At 30.8% G+C, this 11,954-nt stretch overlaps 2 protein-coding genes across 4 annotated transcripts; one reads left to right on the forward strand and one right to left on the reverse strand.

Moving 5' to 3' along the window:
* Positions 1-4,983: 4,983 nt before the first annotated feature.
* LOC112730633 (F-box protein At5g07610-like) lies at positions 4,984-6,114 on the reverse strand. The gene has a single exon (XM_025780700.1). It carries the CDS (start codon positions 6,112-6,114, stop codon positions 4,984-4,986), a length of 1,131 nt encoding a protein of 376 aa, XP_025636485.1.
* A 2,296-nt stretch (positions 6,115-8,410) lies between these two features.
* On the forward strand, positions 8,411-11,942 carry LOC112728494 (uncharacterized). 3 transcript variants are annotated; one of them, XR_011869229.1, is made up of 3 exons: positions 8,411-8,537; positions 10,497-11,271; positions 11,372-11,942. XR_011869229.1 is itself a non-coding variant. In XM_025778648.3 (2 exons), exons 1-2 carry the CDS (start codon positions 8,466-8,468, stop codon positions 9,272-9,274), a joined length of 432 nt encoding a protein of 143 aa, XP_025634433.1. In that variant the 5' UTR covers positions 8,449-8,465; the 3' UTR covers positions 9,275-10,488. The 3 variants fall into 3 exon arrangements, 1 of the variants encoding a protein (XP_025634433.1); XR_003166261.2 differs by lacking the exon at positions 10,497-11,271 and having other exon boundaries at positions 8,430-8,537; XM_025778648.3 differs by lacking the exons at positions 10,497-11,271; positions 11,372-11,942 and adding an exon at positions 8,915-10,488 and having other exon boundaries at positions 8,449-8,537.
* Positions 11,943-11,954: the final 12 nt, after the last annotated feature.

An 11,954-nucleotide genomic window follows, 5' to 3' on the forward strand; every position in this document is an offset into this window, starting at 1 on the left:
AAGTTCATTAGGTTCAATTTTGAACTTGATAATGCCGTGGAGTTTTACCTTCGGGATATGGATTTCCTCGAAAAATTAATGCTTTCAAATTAGGATGTTTTTTTTTTAATGAAAGTAAATCTATATCTATTATTAATGATAAAAAAAAATCTAAATAACACATGCTAGCATATTTAACTTTGTTCTTATATTATATTTTAAAATAAATTTAAAAATAGCATATTTTAACTTTGTTCTTATATTATATATTATTTTTTATTAATATCAAAATTTATTTTAAATGCTTTCAAAAAATAATTTATATTTTATATGCACATATCTAAAAAATTGAAATTAATATATATATATATCCAAAAGAAGAATATGCATGAATTTTTGAAGTTTAAAATTAGAGTAAGATATGAGCCAAATGTATAATTAATTTATTCTTATATATTTAGACTAGGATAATAATCAAAATTAAATCCAGAATGAGATATGAAAGGACCAAAATAGTAACTCCATATGAGGATTTCTCATGATGAGTATCGCTTTCTAACATATAGAACACTAGTTTAGAACGTCCCACCAAACCAGAAAACCTTAGCTTGTAGTATATCCATTATTAGATTACTGAGTTACAATTTCGATATAAAAAAGGGAAAAATATACAAAAATTAATCTTTAATTAATTAAAAATTAAAAATTAAAAATTCTCTTTGACATTATGATCAAGAATAAATTAAATAATTAAACAAAACTAATTAAATCAAAATCAAACACAAAGAACCCTGCATCAGCAGTAAAGTAAGGTCTAAAAAATTATAAAAATATTCAAAAAAAAAAATAATTAAATGTTCACTTTTGAGACACCAACATAACTAAACTTTTACCTTTCAAAAAATTTATAGACTTCCAATGATAAGTGTTAAATCAAATATTCATCTCTCACTTTCCAATACAAATTAATACTCATAATAATTGAGGCTATTTATATCAAATACATTATCTTCTTTTAACACCTTTCAATGACATCTTTTCTTTGCTAACACCAAATAACACTCTGTTCTCATATATATAAACTACTGTTTTATATATTTCTGTCGAATAATGTATCTAATTCCAGATTCATAATTTTAAATTGAGAATATCTTCTTATATATACCATATAACAGAAAATAACAATCTTAGTGTATATTTATTCAATTTCATCCATATATATTACCTTGTTTTGATAAAACATTATTTAAATCATATGCATCAATTAGAGTTAGGGACAACATAAATGATGTGTTGTAGCAAAATTATAATCAAGCATCATTATGAATAAGTAACTAACCGAACTAATACGTTATTTAAGCATAATAGAAAGGATTACTATTATTTCTGTGCTGCTATATGAATATATGATTTTTTTATCCCCTGACGCCATCCTCTATGTGAAGTTGAGGGGAAAAACAAAAAAAAAAAGTGGTTAAAAATTGTATCGAAGCATGTCAAATAATAGTAAAGAGTAAACATTTATTTTTTTTCTTACTAATTTTAGATAGAACATTTTAATTTATAATAAATTTTTAAAAAGTTTAGCAAATTAACTTTTAATTAGTTAATATTAACTTTTTTTATTACTTTTATTAGACATTCCTAAATAATGTTCTGTGTTACTTAGATTGACTAACTTGTTGTAATTTTTTTTAATAGGAGTACATAAAAAATACATACATAGTATATGAAATGTAATTACTCAATAAATATATTTTTTTTTACCAAAGATAGAAAGATTCGAACCCAATTTCATTGTCATAGTCTCTCTATACTCACCTAAGAGATCGCAGATTCGAGTCTCTTTATCTTTAGTAAAAAAAATATCTGCTGAATTATTATACATTATATACTATATATTCTTTATGTACTCTTACTAAAAAAATATATTAATAAAAAATAATAATAATATGCATATGTGTCTATAGAATCGTCAAATCCAATTGTAATTAAAGAAACTAAAATGTTAACAAAAAAACCAATAAAGGTAACTAATTATTGTTAGGAGGCCGATGTTTTCCATCAAACGTTAAATTTGAGTGAAAGGCCTGGCCCCTTTGACATTTGTGGCTGAAATCCGGCCTCTAGCGGCCTAGCCTTTAATCCGGTCTCTCGCGGCCTAATCGTTCATAATCCACAAATAGCACAACTACGGTCATGTCATCGTGGTTGATCAATTATGATTGTTGCCTTCTGATCCCTTTTTTTTTTTTTTTTTTTTTTTTTTACTAAAGATAGGAGATTCGAACCCACAACTTTTTAATTGAGTATGGAAAGACTATGTCATTTGAACTATTATTTATTGGCGCCTTCTGAGCTTCTTTAATAAGTCTCCTTATAATAATTTTATTTTTGGATAGAATTTTGTTTATAAATATAATAATTTTTAAAATATGTATATATTAATTTGGATATTCTAACATGGAAAAAAATGGGAAAATGACAAAAATTTATTAAATACAAAAAGAGTACTAAAGAGTACTAAAAAATAGTATTGATAAAGTATTAAATTTTAACACATATATTTAAGTTTTTTTTTTTAAATTATAGTCAAAATTTATTAAAATAATATAGTTTACAACGATATAAATTTATGTCTTTTTAAGTAATTTTTATTTAAATATAATTTTAAATAATGTACTCAAAACAATATTTATTTTAATATAAAATTATTAAATATAAATTATATTAACATTAACTCACTTTTTATTAAAATTAAATTTGTAAAATCAATTTAATATAAATTTCTATTTGTAAATTTTAATCCAAACATATGCTTTGAGGTCTTGGAATGAATTAGGAAGAGAAAAAAAAATAGGAATTCGAAGGAGAAAAAAGAGTGAGTGAATGAATGAAATGATCAGTGTATAATGGAGAAAAAAGATTTGTGTAATGGAGAAAAAAGTTACTATGACTCCATTCTCTGCCTTTTCATTATTGACAACTTGAATGAAGTTATTCTCAGCTTTTAAAATACCATCTATAGATAACAAAAAAAACTATGACAATCCATAACGCATTGGATCTCTATTTAAATTATAAAAATGTTATATAATTGATATATTTTTTATTATTTATTGTTCATAATTTTCATGAGATAAAAAATATCCTTTACCAATCGAAAGATTCTCTATATTCCTTACCAATGTAAAAATAGCTAATCATAAAAAATCAAATAGAAACCATCCTAACAAAAACTTATAACAACTCCATGTAACAGATAACATAAGAACAGAAAAACAACACAGGTATAACTCAATACATACATAGTATTCAATTAGGTTATTTTTTTTTATCAAAGCGTTGGACGATAATGAGATTGTGTTAGTATTAAACATAGGTTTAGACACCAAAAAAATGAGTTTGTTGAGTTGTTAAACTTAATCCAGCATTGCCCATTATAACATTATTAATCCGAAATGATAAACATGAGAATTAAACACAAGCCAGCTCATTGCCAATTAAGCTAATTTCATTTTCTATCTATATGCTACTAATGCATTTATAAAATATTTGGAGGGTTATATGACCTTCCATTGCCAAAGAGACGAAGCTCCACCTCTAACAACACCTATACTCGAAGATTGAAGAGAAAAGTTGATGAAAGGCTCTCTCCACTTTTCTAAATGAGAACAAGACAGTATCAATCTCTTAAACAATGCGAAAATCCGAAAACAAAATTTGAAAGTATTACTTCCGATATGGCCAATTGTGTTTATAATAATTCAAGTTAGTTGTTGCATGTTTTCAAATCATAAACCCCAAACAAGGCACAATAAAAAAACGTAATTATATATATATGGTATACCTTGATGACTTACACCAATTCAATCCTCATCAACAAGAAGAATATTATAAAAGATAGATTACAAGAAGATTGTCTTTTAATTAAGATTTGAATACATACACCTAGTAAGAAATTATAAAAGTTGCATAAACATACAAAAAGAGAAATTCTTTTGACAAAATTTTGTTTGAATAATGTATATTTAGACACATTATGTATGTATGTGTAGCATCTCCCTCTAAAAAAACATTCATACATAATGCAAATTAAAAGGATAAAAAGAAAAGATGAATCCAACTGCAAATATAATCAGAGTTTTAGTGGTAGTGCAAAGAAGAATAAAAGAGAAAGGAGTCGCCACGGCCGCTGGACGTAGCCATAACTACTATCCATGGACAAGACTACATTTTCAGAAAATAACCATTTATAAAACTACATTTATTTTTGCTAAAAATCTGTAGTCATCGAGAAGGAGAGAGTTAATTATTATAGGCCAACGAACTAGTTTACACGTTTCTAATTAAATATTTTTAGTAAAGAGAAACCAGTCGACTTCACGTGAAGTTGATAATTAAGAGTCTTAAATGATTTGACTGATTTGACTAAATTTTTATTTAATAGCTCTCAATTATCAACTTCACATGAAGTCGATTGCACCTGAGTTTTCACCTTCTAGTAATTGCAGTGACTAATTTTATAGAGTTTATATAATGTTATTCTAAAAAATTTAATTTTTTTGTTAATTTTCATAATTTTATTAAATTTTTATAATTTAAAAGTTAATAATTAATTTTTTTATTAGACAAAAACTTGTAATTAAATCTTTGTTAATTATTATTTAAAAAAATAATCCTAAAATATTTATTTTAAAATATTTTATAATTCATCGTACGTTGATATATCAAATATAAAAATGAATATTAAACAAAGAGTATTTTTTAACAATAGTAAATAGAAAGGACCTTATTAAACATATGTGTGTATATTGTATATTGGTTTATGAAAATTATTATCTCCATTCATATTTTGTTCATTTCTTTTTAAATTATTTCTTGCAACAAAATTAGACATAAAAAAACAATTGAAATCAACAAAACATATACATTAAAAAAGTCACCAAATATAATAATGAGATCCATCATCCTCTTTTCCCAACATAAAAAAAAAAAATATCATCAAATACTTGCCAGAGTCTCAAAGTATGGGTAAACTTTAACATCTACAAAAGAGTTATCTTCTTCTTCGTAGAAAATTTTGCAGCTATGATTCTTTAAATTATAAGACACTAGTTTTTTGTAACCAACTAACAGAATTGCACATATTGATTCCTCTTGTTCATCTTCATTTGGTGGTTGGCAAATAACACATAACGGATCAGCGTAAGTTCGATCTACATGACATTTTAGAATCCATTCACTGTAATCTTCTTTTAGCTCCCAAAAATCATATCTTCCACTGTAACGACATTCCTCTATAATTAAGTACAGATTCCCTCCACTTTCTCCGAAATGCTTAACTTGTAATAACCCTGTACGTGGTATTGGTAATACTGGTAATTTCTTAAAGCAAAGCCGATCAATATCGAGATACGCTGAATGATCGTACCAATGTATAGCGCCGTTGCAATAAACACCACCATCATCATGGCAGGGATCAAAATTTTTATTTGGGAAAGAAAGACGAACATCAAGTTTACTCCATGAACCTGTCTGTGACGAATAAACACTCATCTTGGGCGTGGTCTTTGTGCATTCCAAAAAGATAACTTTATAGTGAGGAGATTTCCAAGGTTCGAAGGCAAGATATGGCCTCGAAAATCGATATTCATAGCCAAATTTGTCTATACGAACGCAACGGCCAGTTGGTGAGTTGTTTATGTAAAAACTGCATTGCTTAACAAGTTTGTTAGACCATGGCATTGGGATACTATCCCAGAGTGTTAGACCATTGCATGATCGAAGAAGAATATAGCTGAGTGTTCCTTCGAACTTAACATGAGCATTGAGCTGCATGAACCTGCTGCAGTTGTTGAATGGGATCACGCAAGCTTTCTTATCCCTCAAGCAATCGAGTGTTTTTTGGCACAACATTCCAGATGGGTAAAGGTAATAAGGGTTAGGGTTAGGGTTGTTTTTGTGTTTGTGTTTGCGGCATAATCCAAGAGTGTGCCAATAACAAAATTGGGGATTCGAGATCAGAGACATCCACTCCTTGCACACGCACTTGCATCGGAGCGCATCTTTAACCGGCAACCGGAGAAGGATTTCTGTTAGCAGATTCACGTTTCCAATCACATCATCATGCATGATTGATGATGAACAATGATTGTATCTGAAACTAAATGTTCGTGATACTTATACATATTTCATGTTACGTAAAATATGCATCATTTGATTTTATTTAGCCTTGGGATTAGGTCAAATAGTTTTACGTAGTTATAAATAGAAAAATATTTAGTTACTCTGTTGGTCCTATAATTTCGCGAAATTTTCAATTAGGTCTATATATATATATATATATATATATATATAGTGTTAGAATTAGAAACTTTTAATTATCTGGAGGGATAGAGGCTTCTCAGTGGTTATGTTATTTAATTTCTATTGGTTAATGGCCAACGAAGCTCTCCTGCCGAACGAACTTTGCCATGGCAGACATATGTCTGAAGACGATCGTTGTGTTATTTGTAATGAAATTGGGTCTTTGCTCCATGTAGTACGTGATTCCAAAGTTGCACATCATACATGGAAGAGCTTACAACAGATTGAGTCCTGAGAATTTCTTCAACTAAACAAGCTAAGTCCATCAAAGACTCGCTGTTGGTGGAGAACTTTTCGAACCATTCTCCTTTTAAAGGGGTTTCATGGCCCCTCCTCTTTGCAACCACCTTGAATACTCTTTGATTACGTCGAAATAATTATAATTTTGATAGGACCAATGCAGTGTATGAGGATAAAATCCACGATCTTGTGTTCCATCTTGCTAAAGATTACTTACCATCTAGCCCAAGAGGAATGTGGTCGTGTGAGAAGGACAATTGGAGAGTTTTATGAACGGCAAATTAGGTGGCACCCACCTAGTTTAGGGACTGTTAAACTAAATACAGGTTGATCAGTGGTTAATGATGATAGAGCCTCTTGTGAAGGGATTCTTAGAGATGTTGAGGATAAGTTTTTAGCCTGTTTCACTGCTAATCTAGACTCTTGCATTGTTACTTTGGCTGAATTATGGGCAATTTTGTTTGAGTTTGGATTTGGCAAAGAACATGGGCTGCTGTTACGAATTTGGAGATTGAAGTAGATTCTAAGCCAGCGATTAATCTCTGTCTTCATTAATTGGTGGGCTTACACTCCGCAAAACCTTTAGTTGCAGTCATTAGGAGTCGCTGCAGCACGCGATAGGAATTAACGTCTGCACTATGAATTCAAAAAAGCAAAAAATTCATACGTTGACTGCCTAGTATCTTTGGGACACAGCTTGCAATATGGATGTCATGTTTTTCCTCTTTGTCTTCCTGTATCTCTTTGTTTTATGATTAATCTAGTAAGAGTTTCTTTTCCTAGAGTGATTTCCATGTAGCTCCTTTGGGTGTTCTTCTACCCCATTGTTTATCAATTTTTTTTTTCAAGTTATAAACCTCAAATAAGGCACAATAAAAAAATCATTACAAATGGCATGGCCTTGAAGAGTTATTAACACCAAATTCCCAACAATAAGAAGGATATTATGAAGAATTACAAGAAGCATGTCATTTAAGATTTTAATACATACACTTACTAAGAAATTATTATAAAAAATTTGCTTAAATATCCATCACAAAATAGAAAAATTATGTTGACAAAATTTTGTTTTAATAATGTATAATTGGATACATAAATGAATAGTATCAAACCTTTATTCACAGATTAAATATTAATTTCAGCCCAAAGGTGAAGCAATAATTTGGAGAATAAAGGGTAGAAAACACATTATTTTTTTTGTCTCACAAGTTGCCACACCTCGGTTCATGGGTCTTTAGGTCTGCTTCCGATGGAGGAATGGAGAAAGGGCCATGACTCATGAATGGAAGCAATGACTTCAACTGAGGAGATAACAAGGCAAGGACAAGGAAAACAACAATGAAAAAGTAGATAACGAAGCATTGTCAGCAAATGAAGGAAGAAGAAACGACGAATTATTGGCTATAAGAGAGACAAAGAGCGGCTGGTCAACTAGAAGGAAAGTTGAGAAGAGAAAAGCTTAAGAATTAGCACAATTTATTATTTTTTACCAATATTTTTAATTATTATTTTTTTAATTTAATAATTTAATAATATATTTTTAGTCCGCACTTTTGTTAATTTACTATTGTCTAAAAATAATAAATTCATATTCCTTGATTGGAGAAATTGGTGCAAGGAATAGTTGTATTAAAAAGCATGGTGGCATTTACCTTGGTCCCTCTTAATGTTTGTCTAACACAATTATATTTTTTTTTTTACAAAAACACCCTTAGTCAATTATTATAATATTAGTACTATATCTTTTATTTATTACAAGAATAACCCAATATTAGTCATTTACCATCATATCCCTATTTCTTTATTGGGCCAATTAAAATTATATTAATGACTAATTTAACAAAACACTAGAAACTCTGAAACCTCTTAGGGTTGATATGGAGCACGCATCTGATAATGGAGGCAGCAATGGCGGTTTCGACAGTGGCACAAGAGAAGTGCGACCACCGGTAAGTCCTCTCTATTGCATGAATATTGTATTTTATCACATAGTTTCTTCTTCCTTCCACATTAATGGTTCCTGTTCATTTTTTCATAAATTTAAATCCGTTTCTTGTACATAGTTGTCGATATTTTCTGCTTGGCCATTGATGTTTTTTCTTCCTTTTGTTTGTTTAATCGATATTGAGTTTAATAGCATAAGGGAGATTGTTTTCTACATTTTCAACGCTTTCTTCTATTTTACTTATTTTAGAATTTAATAAGTTAAAAAAAATATAGAACCAGAACAGTGCTATTATTTTCATGTTAGTGGTCTCTGCACTTTGATTTATTAGAATACTATTTGTTTTATATTTTTCCGGTTGCAAATAAAATTACTAAGTAGGATCTTGAAGTGGATGATAAAATGGAAGAAAGAGTATTCTTTGATGAGATGATAGAAGAGTCAGATGATACAGAGGAATTTCAAGGAATGTATCAAGATGAAATTGAGCAGGAAGCTGTGAATTCTGAGGATTTAGGGGAGCAAGAATTTCAAGCAATATTTGATGGGAATGATTTTTTACATGAGGTGGATGAATTATATCGAATAGAAGATATTGAAAATATTGCCATGGTTGATTTTCTGAACATAGGTGCTCATGAGATGGAATGTTTTCATTTTCCTAATCTTCAGATAGCATTTGATTTCTATAACCATTATACAAAATCTGTTGGTTTTGGTGCTAGAAAAAGTAAGACTTGAAAAAATAGCAAAGAAGAATATGTGAAGCAATTGTTTGTGTGCTCTCGTGAGGGATTTAGACCAGAGAAATATTATAATATGGAAAACAGAAAAAGAGAGCCAAAATCGGAGACTCGTTGTGGTTGCCTGGCTAGGTTTGTAGTTCGTTTTGTGGCTTACACTGGAAGATGGCATGTGGCTTTGTTTGTTGAATCGTACAATCATGATTGCCTTGATCCTAGGTTAGTTGGTTTTCTTCCTACACATAAAAAAATGGCAAAAGCTGATGCTAGTCAAATGAACAACATGAAGGATGCAGGCATTAGCACACCCCATATATATGCTATGTTAGCTAATCAAGCAGGTGGTTATGAAAATGTTAATTATACCTTAAGGGATATGTATAATGAGATTGCTAGGTGAAGGCGTCATGTCCTGGGTGATGCTAGAGCGGTATTGCGATACCTCAAAAACCAGAAATCTGAAGATACAAACCTCTATTATGAGCACATAGTTGATGCTAAAAGGGTATTGCGAGCTTTATTTTGGTGTGATGGAAGAAGCCAATTAGATTATGAAGTATTTGGAGATGTGCTTGCCTTTGATGCGACATACAAGAAGAACAAGTACTTGTGTCCGGTAGTAGTATTTTCCGGTGTGAATCATCACAACCAAATAGTGGTATTTGGAAGTGCTCTAGTTACCGATGAGAGTAAGGAGGTCTACGTGTGGTTATTACAACAATTATTGGCAGCCATGAAGGGAAAAGCACCTGTATCTGTGATTACAGATGGTGCTCCATCAATGAGGTTTGTAATTGAGACGGTATTCCCAAATGCCCATCATAGATTATGTGCTTGGCACCTCATTCGGAACGCCACAAGTAATGTTGGAAACCCAAAATTTACATCTATGTTTAAGAAGTGCATGCTAGGAGATTATGAAATTAGTGTGTTTGAGCAGAAGTTGTTTGGAATGGTTGAGGAGTTTGGTGTAGTTAAAAAGAATTGGATTATTGACATGTACGAGAAAAGGCATATGTGGGCCACTGCACATATTCGAGGCAAGTTTTTTGCAGGATTTAGGACAACTTCTCGATGTGAAGGTTTGCACTCTATTATTGCAAAATATGTTAAATCTCAATACAATTTGGTTGATTTCATAAAGCATTTTAAGCGGTGTCTTACCTACCTAAGATATAAGGAGGTTGAAGCTGACTATGTTTCCATATCTGGTCTTCCAGTACTTAAAACAGCATTAGAACCTCTGGAAAGGTCTGCATCAAATTTCTATACACGAGAGATTTTTTTATATTTCGAGGCATGCTTGTTAGGGCTGCAAGAATGAAGGTTGTGCAAGATGTGGCATTTGATTCATTTGTACTTTATACAATATCTAAATATGGAAGTCTAAATAGTTCATGGGAGGTGTCTGTAGATAATGAAAGGACAAAATTTAATTGTTCATGCTTAAGGATGGATTCTTTTGGAATTCCGTGTGAGCATATAGTTTGTGTGCTGGTGTTTCTTAACATCCTTGAGCTGCCAAAGTCTCTTGTGTTGACAAGATGGTCGAAGAATGCCAAGACAAGCACTTTCGATTCAAGTGGCGTTACTTGGGAGTCTATAATATTGAGTCAATATGGTTGCTTGATGGATTGGTGTTGGCAGTTGTCCTATGTCGCTAGTCGAAGGCAGGAGAGATTCCACCTTGTTCGAGATACTGTTATGAGCCTAATCGAAGATTTCAAGATTGAAGATGAACAAAAAAAGCAAGTTGGTGCTGAAGCTGATTATTCAGATGGTATTTTTCCTAAGAATCCACAAAATTGTAGGTCTAAGTGTCGTCCTGGTGAGAAGGTAAAACGAAAACTACAACGATGTAGTATTTGTCGTATGGAAGGGCACAATAAAAAATCTTGTCCATTGGCAAAGGACATTCAGCAGCAGACCAATGCAACTTCTTATGGTATAAATAGGAACCATGTTGAGGAAGGTTTGGATGCAGATACAGAAATGGTAATACTTACTTTAATGATTTGCGTACCACAACATATTAATTATATAATTTTCATTAATAAGAGTGGAAATTGATCAATATTTTATTTGATATTGCAAGAATTTTGGGCATATGATCTTGAAGAAGATTATGAAGAACAAGAGTTTTGGGCAGGAGATTCTGATGCAAGTGCCGACGTGGAACTTAGTGAAGAGTTCTCGATGTAGTATTATATAAATTATTATTATGTGATATTTGAATAAAACTTGAGTAATTGAACTTTGTGTATGAATTTTTATGATGAACTTGGAAGTGGAGTTTGCTTAATTGCTATGAAAAAAGTGAGATTTGAGACAAGATTGGTATATTTACAATAATGAGTACATTTTGAGTTACGGCTTACAAGAGACGGTTTTGTGATCCTGTAATTGTAAGATGCAGAACTCAGCAAGAAGAGTCTTATTATGATTAGTTAAAGTGTGAAAGATTGTAAAAGAAGTGCAGTTGGGTTAATTATGAAGAAGGTTCAATACGGTTTGAGGACCCTTCAGAAAGGTTGTTGCTTGCGCTTTTGTATACTGACATTACTCTCTGTTCTTCTTAGCTTTTGTATGAATTTTATTGAGGAATATGTGCATGAAAGTAGATAGCTTATATTTAATGTATGGTTGCAGTAACAGTTAAACCAAGATTTCGGGGGAAT

This window comes from Arachis hypogaea, chromosome 12, assembly GCF_003086295.3.
Source record: "Arachis hypogaea cultivar Tifrunner chromosome 12, arahy.Tifrunner.gnm2.J5K5, whole genome shotgun sequence".
Classification (NCBI taxonomy): Eukaryota; Viridiplantae; Streptophyta; class Magnoliopsida; order Fabales; family Fabaceae; genus Arachis; species Arachis hypogaea.